Raw genomic sequence first — 25,458 nt, 5'->3', positions numbered from 1 at the left:
TCTATTGCAGACTCATGTATTCATGCTCAATCTGTCCTTTGAGATTTGTGGAACCACTTACCAAGTATTATTACCACAATAAAACTAGTGGCTAAAACCACATTGGCATCAAGGCACTCTCGGTGTACTCTTGTTTTACGCTGCCTTAGATGGTTGATGCTTATGCATAAAGTCTATATCCTTAATAAGCAGCAGCATCATCATAATTGTTCAGCACCATTCTCACTACCTCCAGCTCATCTTCAGTAGGTAAGTGGGGTAAGATGAGCCTTTTTTTTTTTCAAGATAAGAGAAAATTAGGCAGTAGTACAATGAAAGTATCTAAAGTAATTTCAGGATGTTTCCTATAATTTTAAACGAATGACAAAGGGTTCTAAAAATATGGCTTCTTATTTTAATTTTTTTTTTCCTGTGGCTCAATTTACCCCAGGTTAGGCACCATCTGGGTGTAAACTGACCATCTAACTGAATCTGAGTCAAACCCATGTGAAATTTTATTTCTATTTATTATTTATCTATTCTATTTATTTATATTTATTAGAAATAGTCAGATTTATTTTCTTAAAGCCAATTCAAACACAGAAAACCAATCGAATTTGTAATTTCAATATATTTAATTTAATTGATTGCATTTCTGAAACAATATGTTGAACACCAAATTTGTAACCTTCCCAATAACAGACTAAATAGAAAGTTTGTTTTTACTTATAAAAATATAAGTAGAATATAATTAAATAAAAGTCACTGAAACTAATACACATTTAGTCAAAAGGTTCTTGGCATGTTTTTCTGCAATGCCGAACATATGAGGCCATTAGGAACTACAGGTGGAAAGATTTATATGATTATAATCTGGTGAAAAGCACCTTCTGGTTTTCAAAAAAAAAAAAAAAAAAGAAGAAAAAAAAAAGATAAACTAAACCAGTTGCATAATATTACATTGAAATTATAGCCTACCAGTTCATTCTTCAGAGATTTTAACTTAAGTGCCTTATGGTGGTGCAAATTAAAATGCTGGCTCAATTTACCCCAATGCATTTGGCTCACTTTGCCCCATTGCTAGAACTAACTAAACTAAACTAACTAGCTAGCTGGATTACCAATTCAGATTAATATTTAGCTAAATGATTTACATGGTTTTATAAATTGCTAAATCACCAATATACATCATACATATTTTTAGACCTGGGCAAATTTAATTTGATGTAACAGCCATTACATCTGGTATGCTAAAATTTTACTTTGACAAGCCAAAAACAGTTTTCAAAGTAAATGGGTGCCTTCCACTCCTCCCATGTGTTTCTCTTTTTTCACAGTCTGGCAGAAATGATGGGTAGTTCTAAAATATATGGTCACATGACAATAAAAGTGTACGGTTGCCAAGATAAAGGGGGTGGGTCAATTTACTCACTGGCTCATCTTACCCCACTCTCCCCTACACTTTAATCTCCATTAGAGAGGAGAGGTGGTCCTTCTGCAAGCTAGTGCGTTATTTTTTGGTTTTGCGTCAACGGCCGCGTAGATTTTCTTCGACTGATTTCTGATTGCACTGAATCGAAGAAGGACATGTAATATATAGATGCGTCCTGTTTGTTTGTTTTTTTCATCTTGTGAAATTATTTATATATCGTTTTATGTGTTGCTATTATAGTATTTTAATATTATAATGTTGCCACGGGGTTCGTTTGAAATCTCAATAAAGACAAATGACAAACCACAACCATAATATCAACCAGTGCTCTAGCAACAGACACTGCCAGCCATATCATAGCACAAAATAAAAAACATATCCGTGTTTTTTATATGATTGAAACGGAGAAATAGATCGCACACGCATTTTTAATACTTATATTCCGATTCGTTTATTGTCAGCGACCAAAATGACCATTTTATTGCATTCTGGGGGAACGCAGTGGGCGTCCGCTTTGAAATTATCCTGTGTTGCAATGGTGATGTTTTTGGGTAAGTAAAAAAAGCTTCTGCTATGGAAAAAATAAATAAATACGCCCATCATTAAAATTATCATTTGACATTTTAACGATTTCAATGTAGCCTACCAGCCAAACAGATGTGATTTCAGTCATGTTTCCCTGCCTACAGCCTGTTATTAATATGATGCGAATAAGAAAGAATGCAGATAAAATTAGGTGTAGGGCATATGTTATTACAGTACATTATAGCTTTTGATGGTGATTATTATTGCAGAATAATTGTTATTAATCAGCATTGTCTGCGTTTTATCGTGTGAGCGCATTTAGATCAGATTATGAAACGCTAAGCAGGTCATAATTGGCCAAATTGTTTGCCAATTTATATAATCAAATTAACTCAAATGATAATATTTTGCTTCATTTAATACCATTTTGTTGACGACGCAAAAAAATAAATAATAAATAAAAAATAAATAAATTGTAAGATAAAATTGAGAGTGGAAGGAAAAGTGGGTGTCACATTTGATAACCAGATTAATACACATGTTCGCAGTATATAATATTTGAAGACGAGGAACAGCACTTTTAAATAATAATAATAATAACAATAATTACAGTTAAATAGGAAAACATGGAGACAATACTGCTGGGTGAGGAAAGGGTGCTTAAAGGGATAGTTCATCCAAAAATGTTGTCATTACTTAGGCCTACTCACCCGCAAGTTGTTCCAAACATGAACTAGTTTCTTTCTTCTTTTGAACAAAAAAGAAGATATTTCAAAGAATGTTGGTAACCAGACATGGTTGACCAATTGACGTCCATAGTATAGTTGTCCTACTATGGGTCAATGGGTGCCATCAACTGTCTGGTTACCAACATTCCTTAAAATATCTTCTTTTGTGTTGAACAGAAGAAAGAAACTAATACAAGTTTGGAACGACATGAGGGTGAGTAAATGATGACGTTTTCATTTTTTGGGTGAGCTATCCATTTAATGGAGAGAAGTAGCCTAATATTGAACAACAAAGTAAACAACAAAGTGCTTCAGAGCAAACCAATTCATTTATAAAATAAAGAGAAATAAATATGTTTAAAAGAGACTCTGAATGTCTGAACAAACACACAAGCTTAGCAAGCCTAGTGAAAATAAATAAATGTTCGTGAATAGGTTTACTGCTACAGATGTTGTCTCATGGGACTGCTAGGTTACATGAGGATTATGTATTTCAACAGAAGGCATACAGTAGGCCTATGCCCTACTTTCTTGTGCTTAATCCATGTGGTATAGTCCACGTTTTTTTAATTAATTAAAGTTTTATTACTGAACTAATGGTTCATGTACTGTAGGCTTAACATAAAGGAAAAAGAGCTGCAAACACCAAAAGAGTATTCTTAAAGTCCCTGTGAACTGGAAGTTGCAAACGACTTTTCTCCAGTGTTGTGACGTATTTCCAAATGAAACGGAATATTGAACAGAGGGCAGGGTTTTACTTTAGCGCTCCTCCTCTCCATCTCTCCTCATAGCAGACTAACGGTTTGAGGGGAGTGGTTAAGCGGTTAAGTTTTCAACCCAAGCTGTCAAACTGACGTCATCAGAGAAGGAACGCCATTCCAGACCGGAAGTAACTTTTCCAAAGATAACCACGGCAAACATTTTTTTTTTCTGTGTATTAACTTGCATGGATTAATTGTTCACCACAAGACTAGTAATATGTTCTAACAAAGTAAATAGGGTCAATTTTGATTTAATGTCAACTTTAAAACGAATGCTGGGGAAGTTGCATTCAAGTTCAAGTGAATACAGTGCAGGTTTTCTATACAGTCACCAGAGGGCGTAAAACACAGCATTTCAGTGACAGTAGATGAACATGAGATAGAATTATAATAAAACCCAGTTTCACTAAACTATCTCTAAAGATCCTCCTACTTCCATCCTAAATGATTTAATGAGGTTAAAATATATCTCCATACAAACTTAAGTGCATCAACTATTAGACATTTATAATCTACTTATCTCCATTAAAAGTCAATTGGCACTAGAATAGGCACAGTTAATGTATTCTTCACATGCTCATATTTCATGTAGATCAATTAATTTATTGATTAAAAATGTATGTCAAATGTATTGCAATAGCATTCATACATGTGGCTTAAGTGTCCAGATACATTTTAGGACATGTATTTTTAAAACAAATATTAATGCATGAATATTCTCAGCTTTCATCATGTAGTCTAGAGCACAGTCAATTCCACTGGCAAAATTATTTGCACATCAATACCACATTCAGGTATACAGATGCGGTATTGCGGTATTGGTGCGGCATCCTATTCTTCAGGAGATTGAAGTTAATAATACATTTCAGTCGGCTTTCTGAAAAAAATACTGAATTATTCCACTAGCCCCAAAAGCTATTGAACTCAATTTCACTATAGAAACCTCTTCTCCTTCAGTAGACTACCGTTCAAAAGTTGTTTTTTGAAAGGTATGAATATATTTATTCAGCAAGGTTTAGGCTATAAAGTGCATAAAAGACAATGTTACAAGAAAAATCGGTTTCCATAAAAATATTAAGCAGCACAACTGTTTTCAACATTGTTAATAATAAGAAATGTTTCTTGAGTAGCAAATCAGCATTTTAGAATGATTTCTGAAGGATCATGTGACACTGAAGACTAGAGTAAATTCATCTTTGCATCACAGGAATAAAAAATAACAGTTGATTTAAATTGTAATACTTCATAATATTACTTGTTACTGTATTTTGATCAAATAAAAATCCTCTGTGAGCATAAGATACTTATTTCAAAGACATAAAAAACTTACCAATCCCAATTTTTTAAATGGTAATGTATACAAACTTGAAAGATAAACTATAGAAAATATAAAAAGTCTACACTACTATTGGAGAAAATCTACCTATGTTTGTTTGTTTGTAATCTACCTAATATGTTTTACTCATTATGTTATTTTAGATTGCATACAGTACATGTTTCTATGTTTTATTATACTACAGTTCAGGTAGTCTTATTTTAAAGGGACAGTTCACTCAAAAATAAAAATTTTGTCAGCATTTATGACGTTATTCACTGACGATTTCGCTTGAGAGTTATGGTCACCATTCACTTTCATTGTATGGAAAATAATTGCTTGGACATTCTGCTATAAATACCTCGATTCGTCTTCTATGAAATGTTTTCTAAAGACTTGAGGGTGAGTAAATGATGCCAGAATATTTATTTTAGGGTGAACTGTCCCTTAAAATAGTGGATCAATGGATACAATCCAACTGCAGCAACAGTTGTCTGTGAGCCGAATATGACATGGTAGATTATGAGAAAACAATTGCTGTTAACAAGCTTGTGAAGATCTGCTTCTCACAGAAATACAGATGTCTCGCTCTTCTCATTTACTGCAAACATACCATGTTCAAAGTTTTGCCCACAATATTTCAGTCATTAAGCAGAAACTAAAATGTGGTGCATTTAAACCGTCTAAACAGATTTGTTGCCATAACATTGCTTTTAACAACCCTATACTGAAATAAAAAGAGAGGTAGTGCAGAGTGATACGAACAGTGAAATGTCCCAGTGCTGTTAGACTGTATATAAATGTAACGAATTATTATTATTATTATTATTATTTATAATATTTTATTGGAAAATGAAACAACATTTTAACTCATAACTTTAACTTTGATAACTGCCTTAATATATTAAACAACTGAGAAGATAGGGCTCAAACTACATTTAATAAAAGTCACCTGTAAAGTTTATAAAATATATATTACATCAGCATATGAGGGCCTAATTGAACGACTGCAGGGACTCATCTCAAGATCAATCATTTAACAGTTCATCTATTGCCAAATTTATGAAAAAAAAGATCAGTCGAGAATAGAAAATTATTGAAAATATTCAAATCATAAATGTAAGATTCAGAATGTATAGTTTGTGAATTAGAACAATGTCCATCAAAACCAACATGTTGAACGATGTTAACTAACCCGCCGAAGTTTTTCTATTGGATTGACGTTTATTCTCTTTAGCATGCAGTGTGAAGAACAAATTTATACTAACGTGCATTATGTATTAATGCACGTTATTGTCTCTGACAGACAGCGTGTTAAAGCTGCTCAGCCCGCCATTTTCTCCCTGCTCTCGGAAAGCAATAGCGTAGTCAAAACATCCGGTAGTGTGGGTTTTCCAGGGAATGCATGTACTCACTGGAACTCTCCTTCTCGTAAATACTACTGTGTATTGTGCACGTTATACAGTATTTTGACAGACATCGATGTTGTGATATTCAAATGATGTGGATTTGTAAGGTAATGTTTATTTGTGTCTTAGCCGGAAATTATTCAGGGAAGTGATTTATGTTATGTTGATGTTTTTACTTCTAATATTCTAATCGACAGCCAGTTTTTGACGGATGTGATAACATGCATAAGAGCTGTCCTACGTTTGATTTTTGGGTTATTATAAAACGTGCTTTAGACGTTCAAAATGCTTTTTGTGTAGTTCATTTTACTTATTTTATGGAATGAAGTTTATTCCGTGGCTTAAATAAATTATATGTTACTCAGAGACTGACATGTTTGGCTTGTCATAAATGTTACATTCAGCTGTCACGAATTCATTGACTTCAAGTGAAATCAAGTTAATATTTTTTACCAGGAAAGGAGCAGTTTTTATGCGCAAAAATATTGTATTTTCTCTTATAACAAAAATCTTTTATTTAAACCCTTGAAAATGCAAATCCTGTTGTAAATAATAGTGAAAATCACTTTTTCAAACAGATGTTCCATTATCTCCCCGTAGCAGATTTTGACTCAGATTTTGATGGTGTGATAATGTAAATGACTCGTCTATATATATATATATATATATATATATATATATATATATATATATATATATATATATATAAATTAAAATGTTATTATATAATTATAATTATTATTATTTGCTTGCTTGTGCATGCATACACAGCTCCACAATGTACCTTGTCCACATTTCTCCTTTAACCATAACCTTGAGAGCAGGAAAAAGAGGACAGAGACAGCGCAGGGAGGGTGTAGGGATGGGGTTTGTCAGGAACTGTTGTGTGAGAGAGGGTGAGAGAGAGCTACACTGCAGTATTTTCTTCCTACAGCACTCTGAACCGGTGAATATTGATACATGCATCAAATCGGTTCCCCAAGAGTGGGCTGGAGACATCAGCAGTAGTCAGACCCCGTATTTCCATGCTCATATAAACCCAAACAGTCATGTAAGAGAGTCATGTTTTTAACTACAACAGTTAGACTATTATTTATTAAAATGCATGAATTCAGTGATTAAATGTGCATGGGGAATGCAAAGGAGTTCTAAAGCGTCTCTGCTGTAGTGCAGAGAGAAACCGACTAAATATACATGAGAGTAAAAGGGTGGGTGGGGACGACATTGACGTAGTGCCGGTATTGAGTAACACACCCGGCCGAGTGCTGACTCTGCGTGTGTGTATATTTATGCTGAACATGCGTGTGTGTCTCTGTGTGTGTTTATTACAGCACACACTGAAAGCACAAGTAGGATACTGTTTCAGCAAAAAAACACTATGTATATAATGAATCCTTGTATATCTGTATAGTTCAAATGTTGCTTTGTAGGCACTCTGAATTTAACACATTATAAATCATTGTGATTACTAAAGGGATTCAAGTAGACATGAGGTTTGTGTGTGTATGTGTTCTCCCGAACACAGCTGCTGTAGTTCTTGCTCTCTATCCGTGAGGACACCTGATTTTTTGAGAGGGAGGGGGACGGACTAAACTGCAGCACTTTGAGGCGGGTGGGGATGGGATGGGATGGGAGGGTGTGACGAAGTTGCTGCTACTACTGCAGAGAGCCGGGCCGATAAAGCATAACTGCTGCAGCAGTGGGAACTTGTCCAGAACTTGGTGCAGAATGGTGTCCATTTGGCAGAATTGGCAGAATGGTGGAGACAGTAAACCTTCCTGATAGACAAAATTATGACATTTTGGCTGTCGATTCAATACAAATAATTTCACCCAGTGTAAGCTTAATGCATATAGAGATAAAGAATTTCCCATGTTTTCTACATGTGACCACGTGTGCCACTTTTCAACCATCAGGCCAAACCTTTCTTATGCTTAACCGTTCCATTCTGTGCCGATCCAGCCGTGGTTTAATTTTCCTCTCTGGGACTGATAAGGGAGCTTTTTGGAATGTAATACAAATGCGTCAGTCATTGCCTTGGTCCTTTCAGTTTCATTATTAAAGAAATGGATCACTTAAAATTTTAAATTCGGTCATAATTTACTCACCCTCAAGTTGTTTCAAACCTGTACACAAAAGAAGATATTTTTAAGAATGACGGTAACAATTGATGTAACCCATTGCTTCAATTGTATTTCTTTTTTAGTATTACAAAATTTAACCAGCCATTTACCTCCTCCAGTCAGAATTTAGAGTCAAAAATAGGCATTGTATGATAAGGTACACTTTTTAATTGTTCGAAAGTTATATAAGACCACAATGCAAATTATTTTGAAAGTTTAAAAAACAGCTTTTTTATCGGTTGGCAATAACATTTGAACTCATTCTTAAACGAACGACCTCAAATTTAATTTCAGTGACTTTTAGATGAAAAAAACGTGCACCGATCAGATGGCAGGAAAATCAAATGACAGGAATTATACATGTCTATATTTACATATCTTGCAGCCTGTCCAGTGACTTCCATGGATGTGCTGGTGCAACAACAGATCAACGCTCTCAACGGAACTGATGTCAGAATCCCGTGTGCATTCACCTCATGCTACAAGCTGGACCCCAAGCAATTTGCCATGAACTGGACCTATCAGGAGACACTCAACAGCACAGAGGAGATGGTGAGAGAAAACAAGAGACTTAAAATCTTAAATATCATCAAAATATTAGCCCCTTTCACGCATACAGTCTTTACTGGTAAATTACCGGTAAGAGATCATGTGTGAACAGGACCTTTTAAAAAATTCCGGTTAATTGGTTCCGGCAATTTACCGGTAAGGAAAGTTGTAACATTGCCAGTAAATTACCAGTAATGTGTTCTGTGTGAATGCGGAATGAAGATTAACGGTATGATCACGTACAATGTCAGAACGTGCTGACGTAAGAAGTCTGCTTTGGGCCAATCATAAAGTTCTTATGGATATAATGCGATTACTCAGCACTGTTTACAGTAAGCTTTTTAATAGTTGTTCTATTTAAATATGCACTCTATGATCATTTCTGACCGTTGCGCCACATCTCACAGCTTTTTCAACGTGTCGCGCTCGAGACCCTGCCTTCTTTTCCATTAATCAGTGCTGCAATATTTGTGCATTTACCGGTAAAGTCATTCAGGCAATTTTACGGTAATTTACTGGAATTGCTGTGTGAAAGGGGCTACTGAAATATCAATATTTACATAAATATAAAAAGTTAGATGATTCTTTTGTTTCATCACTTTTCTCAATCTACCTTCAATTTCTTCTTTTCCAAGTTCATGACCTATAAGACCAGGATAACACCCCTGAAGCCAAGCCGATTTGGAGAGCGGGCTATTTTTTCTGGAAACCTAGATAAGAACGACCTCAGCATCACCATCTTAGATGTGCAGTTGACAGACGATGGAATCTACAATTGCTATGTGCGCAACCCTCCAGATCGCATTCAGGGTCACGGCACCATCCAGTTCAACGTCTTGACTGAATGTAAGAATGTTCAGGATGGGCTAAGATGCTGTATGGCAAAAGTTTTGGGTCTTCAACCAGGGTTGCTTCAAGACAGGCCATGATGAATGGGGTTTCATTATTGCAGGTGTTGTTAAGTCCAGGATTAGAATAGAGTGCTGCAGAGATAATATATTTTTGTTGGTCAACCCGGAAGTTTGCATCACCCTGGTTCCTTTGACAAAAACCCAATCAGATGTTTCTGTTGGCTTTTGGATTATTGCAGAAAATAATCTCCTCAACCAACAAAAAGTGTATTATTCTTTTCACAAATTAACACAGCTTCTATAATTTTAAAGCCTAAATGCAACCGGCAGGAGTAAAAAGCTAAGCATAGGATATAAACGAACTACAGCACATGGTACATCACCATCACTAAGTTTCTAATAACTCTCAGTCTTTATTTAAAAAAATAACATTTTGCCTAAAAGTTTGAGTTGGAATAATTTGTGAACACAACAAAGCTGTAAAAGTGGACTAGCGAGTAAAAGAGTTCGGTGTGATGACTTTTAATGTTCCCGACAACCTTTGTAGTCCTGTTCCCTTTCGAGGGATCTCGCGATGCGTCGATAACGCTTTAGGAACGCCCCCGGCGTGAATGCGTCTGAAGCATCTATGTCAACTAGTCCAATGGAATGAATGAAATGCGCGTCACGGGCGGGTGACGTCATGACCAGGAAGCTATAAAAAGCGCATCCGGTGAAACCGGCTTTAGCTTCTGTTGCCTCAGCAAGCGATCTGTGTAACTCTGTCTGTCATATTTATTGTTGTCTGTTGTCATGGAAAAGCAAATGTTCAAACTCTGTGCCTCTCCCTGCCCGCGTTATTTAATGGGTGGGGATACACACGAGCTTTGTGTCATTTGTTTGGGAGTGGAGCATGCGGTGTCAGCCTTCGAGGGGGCTGATTGCCAGCATTGCGAGCGGCTCCCTCTCCGCACGCTCCGCTCCCGGTTGTCACTTTTTGAGGAAAGTGGTCAGCCTCGCGATCCTCAGGGTGCAGGACCCGCTGCTGCTGAGGCAGCACGGAGAATGCATTCCTGGGGATCGCAAAAGGATCTCTCAGAAGGGTTGGAGACGGGTCCGAGGACCTTATCTCCTTCCTGTCCTGGGGGATCCAGCGCTCTCTCTCCGGTGTCGGAAGCCCGCGCTGCGGCTTCTTCCGCCCGGGAAGAGAGCCCAATGCTTCAGTGCTCTAGCTCCGAGGAGTTAGATGTGCTGAGCGTTGGTAGTGACAAAAGCACTATTATAAGGGAAGAGGATTCACAGTCCTATTCTCCAGCGTATGAGGAGTTGGTGGATGTGATAACTCGCGCTGTTGATAAATTGCATATTGAATGGCCAGCCGAGAAAAGGGACGCTCGTCCTAAAAGCAAACTAGATGAGCGTTTCCTTACATCTATTAAATCACTTCCACCACGAGGCCTTCCATTTTTTCCAGATCTACACAGTGAGCTGTCTAGATCTTGGAATAAACCATATTCCTCTCGTCTCTATAGTCCCCAAGTTCACGTTTATTCAGATATTAGGGGGCTGAGAGAATATGGTTATGGGTCGATGCCCCAGGCTGAACAGACGCTTGCGAGCTATCTGTCACCTGGTTCAGCATCGTCCCTGAAGGCCTCAGCTTTGCCCACAAAACCTTTAAAGACTACATCATCTCTCGTGGGCAAAGCATATACGGCAGCAGGTCAGGCTGGAGCGTGCTTACACACTATGGCAGTGCTCCAGGCTTATCAGGCTGATCTGCTGGGGGATTTGGACAGGAGTGAGGGGGTGGGGCCCGATGAGGTTCGAGAGCTTCATCGGGCCACTGATTTGTCTCTCAGGGCTACTAAGGAGACCGCCAGAGCAATTGGGCGGTCTATGGCAGCCCTTGTAGCCACTGAGAGGCATCTTTGGTTAAATCTTGCAGAGATAAAAGAAAAAGATTGTGCTTTTATGCTAGACGCACCTATTGATCCCTCTGGTCTCTTCGGAGACACTGTGAATTCGGTTGTGGAAAGATTCCAAGAGGCTAAGAAACAGTCAGAGGCATTTAAGAGATTTCTCCCTCGTCGTGTACAACCCCCTGGGGCTGCTGGGCGTGAGCAGCCCCAGCCGTCAAGCTCCTCATACAGAGCACAACAAAAAGAGAGTGTTGCGTCTCGTGCTCCGCCACAGAAACACTGGAAGCAGACGCAACACTCTCAGCCGAAGCCTTCGAAGCAGAAGCCGGATCTGAGGACCGTCCTTCAGGCTAAGAAGGCTTCGGCTCAAAAGAAAAGGTCCTGACTCTTATGGCGTCAGACCCATGAGGGCAGCCCCCACCCGGGTTGGAGCGGGTCACACCTCAGCATACGGTGTCCGTTCCACCTCGGTGTCCTCAGGGGGCCATTCTGCCAACCCCGCACCCTTGGTCTCGGGGCGCAGTGGTTCCCAGCGATCATCTGGCGCAATGTCAACTCGACGTTGCGTCAGATATGAACCTTCTGAGGGGGGTTCAAAAACATTCAGTTCGGGTGGTTCCTGCCGATATGTTTCAGGCCCCCGGGCCGAGTGTCTCAATTACACCAGAGGCCAGCCTCGAGAGGCTGGTTCCCTTAGTAGATTTTCTGACAGAGTGGAAGATACTGCCAATATTTTTCTCAACGGGTCCCGCATATAGTACAGAATCCAGTTTGGTTCTCGTCCTCCACGCTACAACGGGGTGTTGCCCACGTTGGTGCATCCCGAGCAGGCTCTGGTGATGGAGCAAGAGGTGAAAGCTCTTTTGGCAAAAGAAGCGATAGAGCAGGTGTATCCACCCGACAGAGAATCTGGTTTTTACAGCCGTTATTTCATCGTTCCAAAAAAGGATGGGGGGTTGCGTCCCTTTTTAGATCTTCGTCTGTTGAATCGTACAGTTCAAAAACTCAAGTTCAAGATGCTGACACTCAAACAGATTGTGACTCAAATCAGATCCGAGGACTGGTTTGTCACGATAGATCTGAAAGACGCTTACTTCCATGTCTCCATCCTCCCTCAGCACAGGAAGTTCCTGAGGTTTTCTTTTGGGGGCAAAGAATACCAGTATCGGGTACTTCCATTCGGTCTAGCTTTATCACCCCGCACATTCACGAAGTGCGTAGATGCAGCTCTGGCCCCGCTCAGGCTGCAGGGCATACGTATTCTGAATTACATAGACGACTGGCTGATTCTAGCGGAATCAGAACAGTTAGCGGTTCGGCATCGAGATGTCGTCCTCGCACATATGCGGAAATTGGGGTTGAGGCTCAACGCCAAGAAGAGTGTGCTATCTCCATTACAGAGGACCACTTTTCTGGGTGTGGTATGGGATTCAGTCACGATGCGAGCCAATCTATCGCCCGTTCGTGTAGCTGCTATCCTAACAGCTATGAAAGAGCTAAAGCTAGGCCAGTCACGCACTGTGAAGCAGTTCGAGAGACTGTTAGGGCTCATGGCAGCAGCGTCCAACGTGATACCTTTTGGCCTGCTGTACATGAGACCTTTGCAGTGGTGGCTCAGGACCAGAGGGTTCTCCCCGAGGGGAAACCCACTTCGTATGATCAAAATCACGCGGCGGTGTCTCCGCGCCTTGGTTATATGGAGGAAACAGTGGTTCCTGTCCCAGGGTCCAGTGTTGGGAGCTCTTTGCCATCGAGTTGCTATCTCGACAGATGCTTCCCTCACCGGCTGGGGAGCGGTAATGGAAGGCCGCTCAGCTCAGGGTCTGTGGAGGAGTCATCATCTCTCCTGGCACATAAATTGTCTGGAGATGATGGCCGTTTTCAACGCGTTGAGACATTTCTTCCCAGACCTGAGGGATCACCATGTGCTTGTCCGGACAGACAACACATCGGTGGTCTCTTATATAAATCGTCAGGGGGGTCTGCGTTCGCGTCCACTATGCAAGTTGGCACACCAGATCCTCCTATGGTCCCTGGGGAAAATACTCTCTCTGAGGGCAGTGTATATTCCAGGGGGCCAGAATATCGGAGCAGACGTCCTGTCGAGGCAGGAGCTGAGGCCAGGGGACTGGAGACTTCACCCCGATGTGGTGGAGGAGATATGGGAGTTTTACGGCAAGGCCGAAGTAGATCTGTTCGCGTCTCAGTATACGACGCACTGTCCACTCTGGTTCTCCCTTACTCACCCAGCCCCCCTGGGGCTGGATGCTATGGTGCAGACGTGGCCGAGGCTACGTCTGTACGCCTTTCCCCCTGTTGCTCTGCTCCCAGGAGTTCTGGAGCGAGTTCGTCAGCACGGAATAAGCCTATTGTTAGTAGCACCGCGTTGGCCAAGTCGAATCTGGTTTGCGGACCTGATTCATCTCTTAGACGGTCCTCCCTTGGAGATCCCGATCAGGAGAGACCTTCTGTCTCAGGCCGGGGGCACGATATTCCACCCCCGACCAGAGATTTGGAAACTTTGGGTTTGGCCTCTGAGGGGGCCCAACTCATAGAGAGTGGTCTTTCAACCGAGGTTGTTGAGACCATTCTAAGCTCCAGAGCTCCCGCTACGAGGAAATTGTACTCTTTGAAATGGAGAGTCTTCACTTCTTGGTGTCACCAGCGTCAGTGGGACCCGGTTAACTGTTCAGTAAACACAGTACTGGAGTTTATGCAGGATCGCTTTGCGTCAGGTTTATGTCCATCCACCTTAAAAGTATACGTGGCAGCCATTGCGGCCTTCCACGTCCCGGTGGGTGGTATATCGTTGGGTCGAGACCCCCTGATTACTCGTTTCCTTCGTGGCACCCTGAGGCTAAGGCCTGCAACACGCACTAGGATGCCGGCTTGGGACTTGGCATTGGTACTAGAAGGCCTATCTGGGGCTCCGTTTGAGCCCTTAGAGTCGGTCTCAGAAAAATTTCTGACTTTCAAGACTGTTTTTCTACTAGCCATTTCGTCCCTCAAGAGAGTCGGAGATCTTCAGGCCCTTTCGGTTTCTCCCACCTGCCTTGAATTCGCACCGGGAATGGTCAAGGCATTCTTGTATCCTAAACAGGGTTATGTCCCTAAGGTGCCAACCATTATTCCGAGGCCTATTGTGCTTCAGGCTTTCTGTCCTCCTCCTTTTACTTCTTCGGACCAGGAAAAGCTGAACCTTTTGTGTCCAGTGCGAGCACTGGATACTTATGTCCATCGGTCTTCTTCCTGGAGGAAGTCAGATCAATTGTTTGTCTGTTTTGGTTCACCCAAGAAGGGTCTTCCTGCCTCTAAGCAGACAGTGAGTAAGTGGATAGTCAAGGCTATTTCTCTTGCCTATGAGTCCTCTGGCCAGCCTTGTCCTTTGGAGGTCAGAGCTCATCCCACGAGGAGTATGGCGGCTTCTAAAGCCTTATTATCCGGAGTTTCTCTTCAATACGTTTGTGATGCGGCGGGCTGGTCCTCTCCGCTCACTTTTGTCAGGTTCTATAGCCTGGACCTGGATGCTGCCTCAGGGTCTCAGGTGCTTAGTGCTTAGTGTGGTTTTGACAACAGGCTTACACTCAGGCATTTGGAATTCTGGCGGTTTGGGTATTCTCGTTCCCAAAGCATTATCGACGCATCGCGAGTTCCCTCGAAAGGGAACGTCTCAGGTTACGACTGTAACCATAGTTCCCTGAGAAGGGGAACGAGACGATGCGTCGCCCTGCCATACTTCCTGCATTCCTGTGATCGACTTGCTTCGGCAAATTTTCGAAGCTAAAGCCGGTTTCACCGGATGCGCTTTTAATAGCTTCCTGGTCATGACGTCACCTGCCCGTGACGCGCATTTCATTCATTCCATTGGACTAGTTGACATAGATGCTTCAGACGCATTCACGCCGGGGGCGTTCCCAAAGCGTTATCGACGCATCGTCTCGTTCCCCTTCTCAGGGAACTATGGTTACAGTCGTAACCTGAGACGTTTAGCCACTTTAACAGTTAAAAAAAAAATCACAAAGGGGTATCACTGATGAAAAAAATAAAACGTGTAAAATAAAACGTGGGAATATATTGAACTTGTGTTTACTACAAACCTTATTTCAGGGATTTAACTAAAAAACCATTGAATTCATAGACTTCACTGACTTTGTGTTTTGGCCGACAAACATGTCATTCCTTCAGCACTTTATTTATTTGAAGAAAAAACACATTAATATGGTTTGTATTCATAGTTCATCTCAATGAAACAACCTTAACTTGCTCAGAAAGATTTAAACTCTTGCTCCACTAAGGGTACATTTACACGACTTACTAAAAACTTTGGTTCCCTTTCGTAAAGGGAACTCCCGCTGCATCGATACTCAATACTTTGGGGAATGCCCTCGGCATGACGCGTCTGAAGTCTGTAATGGAACTATTCCAATCTTGATTGGTGCTCGTCACTCGTGACGTTGCATGTGACGGTGATCCGGAAGCTATAAAAGGGCAACGGAACATAGCCGTATCAGCTTTCTGTCTTCAGCAAGCGTTCTGTGTGACTGTATTGTCTTATTTGGTGTTGTTTGTCTATCTCAATATATATATGGCGAATATAGAGAAACGACTCAGGCGGTGTGCGTCCCCTTGCTCGCGCTATTTGAGCGAGGGTGACACGCACTCGTTTTGTGTTGTTTGTCTGGGAGTGGAGCATGCACGGGCAGTGCTCGAGGGCGCTGTCTGTGCAAACTGTTTTCAGCTATCTATGAGAGAGCTCCGCTCCCGTTTGAGCTTGTTCGATCAATCAGATCAGGCTCGCGTTTCCAGTGCATCAGGCCCCGCGTCTGTTGAGGCAGCGCGCCGCTTGTATGCATGGGATTCGCACGTGGAGCTGGCAGATAACACTGAGACGGTTGTGACCCTTTCTCAGTGTTTATTAACCAGCTCCACTGGTCTCGCACACGGTTCGGGAGCCCGCGCTGCGGCTTCTTCCGACCGTGTTAAAGACACAGCGTTTGATTTATCTGGCTCCGAGGGGTTAGATATTATCAACACTGAATCACATAAATATGGGGATTCGCCACCCCATATTCCCGTTATTGAGGAATTGCTGGAGGTTGTGACCAGGGCAGTGGTTAAATTAAATGTTGAATGGCCATATAATAAGCAGGAAGCGACTAAGAAAAATAAAATGGATGAGCGCTTCCTGCAGACCCAGTCACAATCTTTGTGTCAGAGCCTTCCCTTTTTCACTGATCTTCATACTGAGGTATCGAGATCGTGGGAAAATCCATGTTCATCTCAATTATTTTCCCCCCATGTATATATTTACTCATCTATTAGGGAATCTAATGAGAATGGTTATGGGGTGATGCCTCGGGTTGAGGAATATTTTGCGAAATATTTTCTCCCCGACGTTGCGTCACCCCTGATAGCTCAGACACTTCCCTCCAAATCTCGTACATCGAATTTGTTAGGGAAAGCTTATATGGCGGTGGGTCGAGCCGGTGCATGCCTACACACGATGGGGTTATTACAGGCATACCAGGCTGACCTCCTCAAAGAGGTGGATGATAACTGGGAGGTTTCACTCAACGGTATTACTGAATTTTGTAGAGTAGCTGACTTATCTCTCCGTATTATTAAGGAGACGGCTCGTGCTATTGGCCGTTCTATGGCAGCAATAGTCGTCACAGAGAGACATTTATGGCTTAATCGCTTGGGGATCGAGGAGAAAGACAGGGCTTTCCTTCTCGATGCCCCCCTTTCACCTTCTGGCCTCTTTGGCGACGCGGCGAGAACCGTTGTCGAAAGGTTTCAGGAGGCAGAGCGACAATCAGCTATCCCCAGTTGTCAATCTAGGTCTCATGGGGTTGCTGCCAGGGGGCAGCCTCAGGGGACAGCCGCCAGTTCAACATATTTTGAGAAGGTTTCCTCTCGTGCCCCCCCGTATAAGGCTTGGGGCCAGAAGAGACATTCTCGTATGAAGCCCTCTATATCGAGGACAGGACATCGAGACTGTCTCTCGGGCTAAGATGGCTTCAACTAAGAGGTCTTGTCGTAACACGCAGACCCTTATGGCCGTTCCCCCAGGAGAGCGAGTACAGGAGTCTCGCCCCCTTATACAGCCCTTAGGAAATCGATGTTTACTTCCCGCCGCCGATGGCGCTTCGGGACACATCGGCTTCCAGCGAACACAAATCGCAGTATCTGCCCGGAAACGTTGCGGCCCTGTCGAGTTCGCCGCCTCTCAGGAGGTCTGTAGAGAGCATATTTCGGTTAGTTCCTGCCAGTTAGCTGCTTCAGGTCACCGAAACCATTTGAACATTTTTAGCCAAGGCCAGTCTTGAGGGACTGGTCCCCGTAATAGCATATTTAGACACCCCGAGGGGTCTTCAAAATATAGCCTGGAGGGTCCTGCTTACAGCGGAGCTAATATAAAAATATTATCTACTAAGGGTGGTTCACATGTCTGCCAGCCCCGAGCAGGGTTGGTTCTTGGAACAGGAAGTCAAGTCTCTCTTAACAAAGGAAACCTCAAGGTGGGCTCTTCCTCGGTTTCGGGAGCCCGGGTTCTACAGCCGGTACTTCATAGTTCCTGTGAGGGAAGGGGAGTAAGGCCTTGTTTCGGATCTCAGGGTAATGGATCAACCTCCGAGGGGGTTCAGATTCAAGATTCCGACTGTCAGTCAGACCAGCTCCGTGGACTGGTCTGTCGTGATAGATCCACAAGGCCCTTAACTCCTCATTCCCTTCTAACCCCATCACGGGAAGTTTCCGAGATCTGCTTTTGGGGGAAAAGCACATCAGTTCCGGATTCTTCCATTCGGCCTAGTATTGTATCCCCGCACCTCCTCGGAATGCATGGTCACTGTCCTAGCTCCATGGAGTCTTCAGGGCATCCTCATTCCTGTCCATTGACTACTAGAGCAGACGGTTCAACACCGAGGTGTTGTTCCGAGTCTCGTGTGTGCTAGGGAATATGGCTCAGAGTCTAGGAAAAATCACCAGTGCCTCTTCAGAGAAACCGATTCCTGGGGGCGGTGTAGGTTATAGTCATGATGCAGGCACAATTGTCTCCAGCTCAGACACTCATCTTCCTTACCATAGTCATGAATATCAAGCTAGGCCAGGCCACCACTACGTGACCTTATTAAAGAGTGGGCTCGCTGGCAGCAGTGTTCAACATACTATTCTTTGGCCTGCTGTACATGGGGGCCCTGTAGTAGTGGCTCAGGACCAATGGGTTTTCCCCGAGAGGGAACCCACTCCGCATGACCAGAGTTACGCGCACATGCCCTCGTTTTCTGATCATGGGGAGGAAGTTATGGTTCCTGCTCCTAGTACCTGTGTTGGAAACACAGGGTCTGAGGAAACTTCAGAGAGACCATTAGGTTCTATTTTTGACAGACACTATGTCGATGGTCTCTCTGATCAAAGAGGGAGCAGTCATCCTGTCGAGGCAGGGGCTGCAGCCCGGGGATTTCGAACTCCACCCCAAGTTGGCTTTAGCCGGGATGGAGGTCGGTTTGTCAGAGGTGCTCCTGTTTCCCCTTTATGTGGACGGCCACCTTCTGCGCCACCTCTCCCATGCTCTTCCAGCTCTGCTGGGTTTGGATATCATGATACAGACATGGTTGAGGCCATGTCTGTGTATACTTTCCCCGATTGTTCTGCCCCCGGGGGTTCTAGAGTACAAGAGGGTTCAGCAGTACGGGATCAGCTTATTCTTAGTGGCCCTGTACTGACAGGCCCAAATATGGCTTCCAAACATCTGGGCCCTTCTGGCAGGCCTTCCGCGGTGAATCCGGATCAGGATGGTCCTCCCTCTTCAGCCCAAGGTCATGATATTTCACCCTTGGCGGTAGCCCAGGAAGCTACTGGATTGGCCCCTGAGGGGGACCAATTCATAAATTCTGGTCTCTCAACCGAGGTTGTTGAGACCATTGTAAACTCTAGAGCCCCCTCCACGAGGAAACTTTATGCATTTAAATGGAAAATTTTTATTTTATGGTGCAGAGAACATCAGTTGGACCCAGTTAACTGCCCAGTGGCTTCAGTACTGGAGTTCCTCCAGAATCGTTTCTCTGACGGGCTCTCCCCGTCCACGCTTAAGGTCTATGTGGCGGCTATATCAGCCTTCCACACGCCTTTAGGGGTGGGCACGCTGGGGACACACCCACTCATAATTCGTTTCCTTCGTGGAGCCAGGAGGATGAGGCCTGCTATCCAGCCTAGGGTCCCCACGTGGGACCTGGCAGTGGTCCTCGAAGGTTTATCCCTGGCACCCTTCGAACCCCTGGATAAGGTGTCTGAGAAATTTTTATCCTTTAAGGTAGCCTTCCTGCTCGCTATTACTTCCCTGAAACGAGTTGGCGACCTGCAGGCGCTATCTGTGGCTCCCTCTTGCCTCGAGTTCTCTCCTGGCAGAGTGAGAGCCATTCTCCACCCTAGACCTGGCTACGTGCCTAAGGTGCCCACAAATGTGGCACGGTCTATAATCCTTCCGGCCTTTCATCCTCCACCGCATGTGTCGGCTGATCAAGCTAAGTTACACTTGTTATGCCCGGTCCGAGCTCTTGAGGCCTATGTACATAGGACCTCGGGCTGGAGGAAGTCGGACCAGCTGTTTGTGTGTTTTGGGTTATCCAAGAAGGGCTCCCCGGTCTCCAAGCAGACTATTAGCAAGTGGATAGTAGAGGCTATTTCTTCAGCTTACGAGGTGCGCAATCTGCCTTCACCTCTCCTGATAAAAGCTCACTCAACCAGAGGAGTGGCATCCTCTAGAGCCTTGCTAGCAGGGGTTTCTCTTCAAGAGGTCTGTGATGCCGCTGGCTGGGCCTCCCCACACACCTTCATCAAACATTACAGTCTGGATCTGTCCTCTACACCAGGTTCACAAGTTCTCATGTCTTGAGTGTGCCAGATTGCTTCACACCAGGGCAGGGTCTCTCAGTGTGGCGGCGTGGGTATTCGTTCCCCAAAGTATCGAGTATCGATGCAGCGGGAGTTCCCTTTACGAAAGGGAACGTCTCGGGTTACGTATGTAACCCTCGTTCCCTGAGTAGGGAACGAGACGCTGCATCTCTCGGCCACACTTTTCGTGCTCCTGAGAACGACTTGCTTCGACCCTTTAAAAGCTGATACGGCTATGTTCCGTTGCCCTTTTATAGCTTCCGGATCACCGTCACATGCAACGTCACGAGTGACGAGCACCAATCAAGATTGGAATAGTTCCATTACAGACTTCAGACGCGTCATGCCGAGGGCATTCCCCAAAGTATCGAGTATCGATGCAGCGTCTCGTTCCCTACTCAGGGAACGAGGGTTACATACGTAACCCGAGACGTTTTTTTCGCTTACAGATGACAACATTGTCAAAACGATCCCCGTTCACACCAATCCTGGAAAACGATTAAACCGCTGTATGCATGCATGCACAGGCCAGTAGTTGGCGATGTCACTATATAAAGAAACACTTGAAAACTATAGAAGACGTTAATAACTACTGTCTGCTCTAGCACCCCTAATGGCAACATTGAGAATGCAACCAGTAGATTTTAGCTGGTTAGCATAGGCCAGTTAGCCACTGGAGGTAGAAGTACTCAATCTTGGCCCAGAAATTTTCAGAATATCCTTTTTTCACTGAAGAAATATGCTGCTTTGGTGAAGTTTGTTGTTAGCATCTCTTCTTTTTCTCTATTTTCCTCTGCCCAGTGCCACCACCAAGGGATTCGACTATTGCTGTCGCCATCGGGGCATCTGTGGGGGGCATTCTTGCTTTGCTCATTCTGTCCATGGTAGTGGTGAAGTGCATTCGTAGACATAAGAACCAGGAGCTGATCTCAGACGAGCAGAAGATGGAAGAAGAGGGCAAAGTAGATGGAGAAGGAGGAACTGAAGAAGCAACAAAGTAAGATTTTTTTCTTCTTCTTTTCTTTCCCAGTATTTGAGTATTTCGTCTCTGTAAAAAAACTGCTTACTTTGAATCCTGAAACAGACAGCCCTAACCCGCCATCTTAGCCATGGAGGCCTAACGTATGGTGGAGCTCCATCCTTCACATTCTGGTAAAACTGATTGCTAGCTAGTGTGTCTTGGTGGTCATGTGACTGTGGTTGACAGTGGCTCTTTCAAGTTCTCTTTCCATCATTGTTTCATCAGTCTGTCCTTCTTGTTTTTAGGCTGAATTCTGAATACTCTGGTTTCAATCAGTCTTTGTAGTCTTTCTTTATCTGGTTAGGTTCTGTTGTGTCTGTTGTGTTTGTGGTGGTTGCTGTCAGTGTTTTTCAGCTAACGAAATAACTGCTCTTACAGTATATATATACACTATGAAGAGTTCAGATGCAAAAGCCTCTAAGTGCCATCTGAAATTTTCTTCTAGAATGATAATTTTTATCAAGCTCGTATATTTAAATTCAGCAATTTCACTTAAATGGCAATGAAAATAACCTATTAATTGTCATTTAAGTGAAATTACTGAATTATATATATATATATATATATATATATATATATATATATATATATATATATATATACATATATAGATATATAGATATATATTGCAAGAGCAGGTCTTGTGCAGTTATTTGGTTTGCTGAAATACACTATATATATATACAACAATGCAAGTGAATCATTGAATCAGTATTTTGAACGGCTTAATTGAAAGTAATGCCTAAGGATTCACAGAAATTACATTTTCGAACTTTTTGGAACATTTTGGAATTTTTCCGACAGAGGTTCTGGCAAATGAATAATTGAATTAGTATTTTAAACCCAATTCATTGAGACTATCAGATAAAAAAATAATAATCTTGAATCAGATTTCCCAACTCTAATGGGATTTTCTTTTCCTACAAAATAAAAAATATAAAAAAATATTAAATATACTGTTAATAATACATTTTCACATTTCATTGTCTTTCTTTTACCTTTCAGAAATTTATGCCTCCTGCCTGAAGATTTGTAAAATTTGTTTTACTCTTCGTCTCATTCAACATTCCTCAGTTTTCTTGTGTAGCGACCAAACATGTCATGTTAGGAAGATCTCTGCCACAGTGCCATGACGTCCAATCACTGGTGAGAAATCACAAAGGGTTTTATACTGCCTCTTCCACTCAATATGGCAGGCTAATGTGATAACAGTGTCCTACAGAACTGTTTATTTGGTCCACCCTTTTTACTGCCACTATTAGCACTATAAATATTAGCCATCCAGTATTTCTGCTAAGTATTTTCTAAAAGGGAGAGTTTTAAATTATACAAAGTCCTCCTTTATAACTGCCAAAGTTACCTTTATGGTGTTTATACATTTTGACAGTTTCTTGAGAAATCACTGCCCTCAACGTCCTCTTTAAATGGATGCAGAAACATAACGTGCGTGTTTGTGTGTGTGCCTTCTCGTTGTGCCAGTTTGCAAAATGTTGTGCTGTTTTTACAATCCAGCATGTAAAACAGCAGAATATTTAGCAGTGATACCTTGAACCTACCAAAATGGCAGGACCATGACTATCCATCAAAATCTATCATTTGCTTGTTTATAGCACATAACACACCTCCAAAAACATGTACAATCATTGCATGACAATTTTCTTATACATGATACACAAAAAATTGCACAAAACAAATCATTACTTTGCATAAGCATCTGGCACATTCTATGAATAGAGTACACTTTGGTGTCCCATGACTTTTTAAAAGCATTAAGGCCCTGACACAAAAAGCAGATGGTCGGCCATCGGCCAACATTGGGCCATCGTTGAACGTCAGCTGGCCCAGTTTTTGTGGCGTGTTCTGTACCGTCTGCACTAGTTGGACTTTGTCGGGGGTATTTTGGCCGACTGAGCACGTCATCTTACCTGAACATTCCAATGCACAAATATTAAACTTGAGCTGCCTGAAATTAAAAAAAGTGATCAGCATGATTGATATTTAATGGGAATGTGGCTAATGTTTCCACTTTTGAATGACGAGTATAGACTATTGATACCTGCTGATATAGACAGTTATTTTCTTACATGCAGGCGCAGAACGCATGTGCTAGTTGATAGTCGCCTGTAGCCTTTGTGGTGTGTTCAAGTCCAGCTTTTTAAGGTGACAACACAGTCGGCTTTCGTCGCCTCTAGTTCTTTAACATAGTCTTGGTGTGTCACGGCCTTTAGAGGCACAAATCCCTTGTTGTTTTTGTTATGACCTATTAGAAACCGTATGCTTGTTATCTAACATGAAACTAACTTAGCATGAAGATAAGTTTTTTTTTTTTTTGCGATTTTAGTCTGTTCCATCTCAGAGGACTTCACTTTCTTGACTATATCTAAAAATTAAAATCATAGAAGAGTGACATAATTTTAAAATATGGACATTGAAGTTTTTTAACATTCTGCTAATAGTAAAAAAATAAGTGCATTTTAAATTAAATTTAAAAAAACATTTTTTCCATTACAAAAACAAAATGTGTAACATTCCTTGTGAGGCCTAAAAAATAAGCTAAATTTGACCCCTTTACAGCATGGCAGAAATTATGAATAGAAAAAATATATCAAACAAATATCATATGGAGCGACAGCTTAATTTATGCCAAATTTGCAACCCTAAAATATTTTTTTCAAGTTTCAGGCATTTTGTACCCTATTTATAGAAAATGCCATTTACAAAACACTGCTTTCACACACAAACATCGTCATTTCAGGTGCAACGATTATGTGGCATTTGAAACATTCTGTTGGATACGTTTTGATAAAAACCAAAAAACAAATTTGATTGTTGATATTATTGTGTTTGACGAGTATGTTGTGGTGTGTTATTTGGAATGTGTGAATTTATTTTACATTAGTATCTATATATGTTTATTTATTTTTTCTGTACTGAATTTATGAACACTTCATTTTTACCCTGATAATCAATTTTCACAGCTAATCGTTTAATCTGAAAGAGGCTTAAAAAAGGTTACAATTGAGTCTTAAGCTTGTGCAAGTGAAAGATGATTGAATGTGTGAAATTTAAAAGAAAATGAAACATTTGGGTATACAGAGGAAATAATAACCTTTTAATGATTCACTGAACCTTTTTCCCAAAAGAAAAAGAACAAAACCAAAAACAGATATTTAGTTCTGTTTATAAAAATTCTGTTTCCATATCGAATGTGTTGGGAATCCATTTTATTTGTGAACTCACTTTCAGTAGACTCTATGTAGTGGACTATGGACTGTCTAGTAGATTATGTAGGGAAGGGGCAGTTCCCCTACATACCATCTGCTAAATCAAACAATTTCTGCAAAGAATAGCCTCGACATTATAACAGTATGATTTTGTGTTATGTTCAGGAAACGTGAGAAGTATGTTTTAAATATAAATATATCTAAATATAAATATATATGTATGTTGTAATCTTGAATGATGTTGAAAAGTATGTCTATTTAAATTGAAGCAATTAATAGAGATGTAGGTTAGAACATTACATTCATTCAATAATAAACAGTTCTTCCTTGTTATGGCATAAAAAAATAAAAAAAACTTGAACAATATATACTGTACAGTATTTGCCTTCAAACCATAACAGTTTAAACAACTGTAGTACTTATTTTACTTCACTATCTATAGTTACTTGGTTCGCATGCTGTAAAAAACATTATTCAGCACAGGCCCAAAGCTTGGAGCCACAGTGATTTTGAGCCTAGGAAGGCTCACCCTTATCAGGGCAAAGCCAACACATTTTTTGGCTTCTGTTCAGGCACTCTTTAACTCACTGAGTGCCCTTCTGATTGGGTTACGCTGCTTTTTTTCCCCACTGCAAATGTATTATGTTACACTTCCACATCATCTCTTATAAAATCAACCATGGCTTTACTACAAATAGTAATAATAAAAAAAAGCATGGTTATCCATGGTTAACACAAATAAACC

General features: G+C 41.8%; 1 protein-coding gene across 2 annotated transcripts; it reads left to right on the top strand.

Moving 5' to 3' along the window:
- The first annotated feature begins 1,724 nt into the window (after positions 1-1,724).
- Positions 1,725-24,627, top strand: scn2b (sodium channel, voltage-gated, type II, beta). Of its 2 annotated transcripts, XR_014607966.1 has the most exons (6): positions 1,725-1,962; positions 8,658-8,824; positions 9,457-9,667; positions 21,270-21,465; positions 21,553-21,620; positions 22,495-24,627. XR_014607966.1 is itself a non-coding variant. In XM_084126443.1 (5 exons), exons 1-5 carry the CDS (start codon positions 1,881-1,883, stop codon positions 22,523-22,525), a joined length of 687 nt encoding a protein of 228 aa, XP_083982569.1. In that variant the 5' UTR covers positions 1,725-1,880; the 3' UTR covers positions 22,526-24,627. The 2 variants fall into 2 exon arrangements, 1 of the variants encoding a protein (XP_083982569.1); XM_084126443.1 differs by lacking the exon at positions 21,553-21,620.
- Positions 24,628-25,458: the final 831 nt, after the last annotated feature.

This window comes from Abramis brama, assembly GCF_963993115.1.
Source record: "Abramis brama genome assembly, chromosome: 10".
Lineage (NCBI taxonomy): Eukaryota > Metazoa > Chordata > Actinopteri > Cypriniformes > Leuciscidae > Abramis > Abramis brama.
The sequence above is the reverse complement of the archived record's forward strand: the minus strand, read 5'-3'. Positions and strand labels throughout refer to the sequence as shown.

What these genes read in the sequence shown, in the direction of transcription:
- scn2b (XM_084126443.1), top strand. Translation starts at nt 1,881, where the DNA reads ATGACCATTTTATTGCATTCTGGGGGAACGCAGTGGGCGTCCGCTTTG. An exon ending in TGCAATGGTGATGTTTTTGG is followed by an intron (nt 1,963 to 8,657) that starts GTAAGTAAAAAA and finishes CATATCTTGCAG; the next exon opens with CCTGTCCAGTGACTTCCATG. An exon ending in GGAACTGAAGAAGCAACAAA is followed by an intron (nt 21,466 to 22,494) that starts GTAAGATTTTTT and finishes TTTACCTTTCAG; the next exon opens with AAATTTATGCCTCCTGCCTG.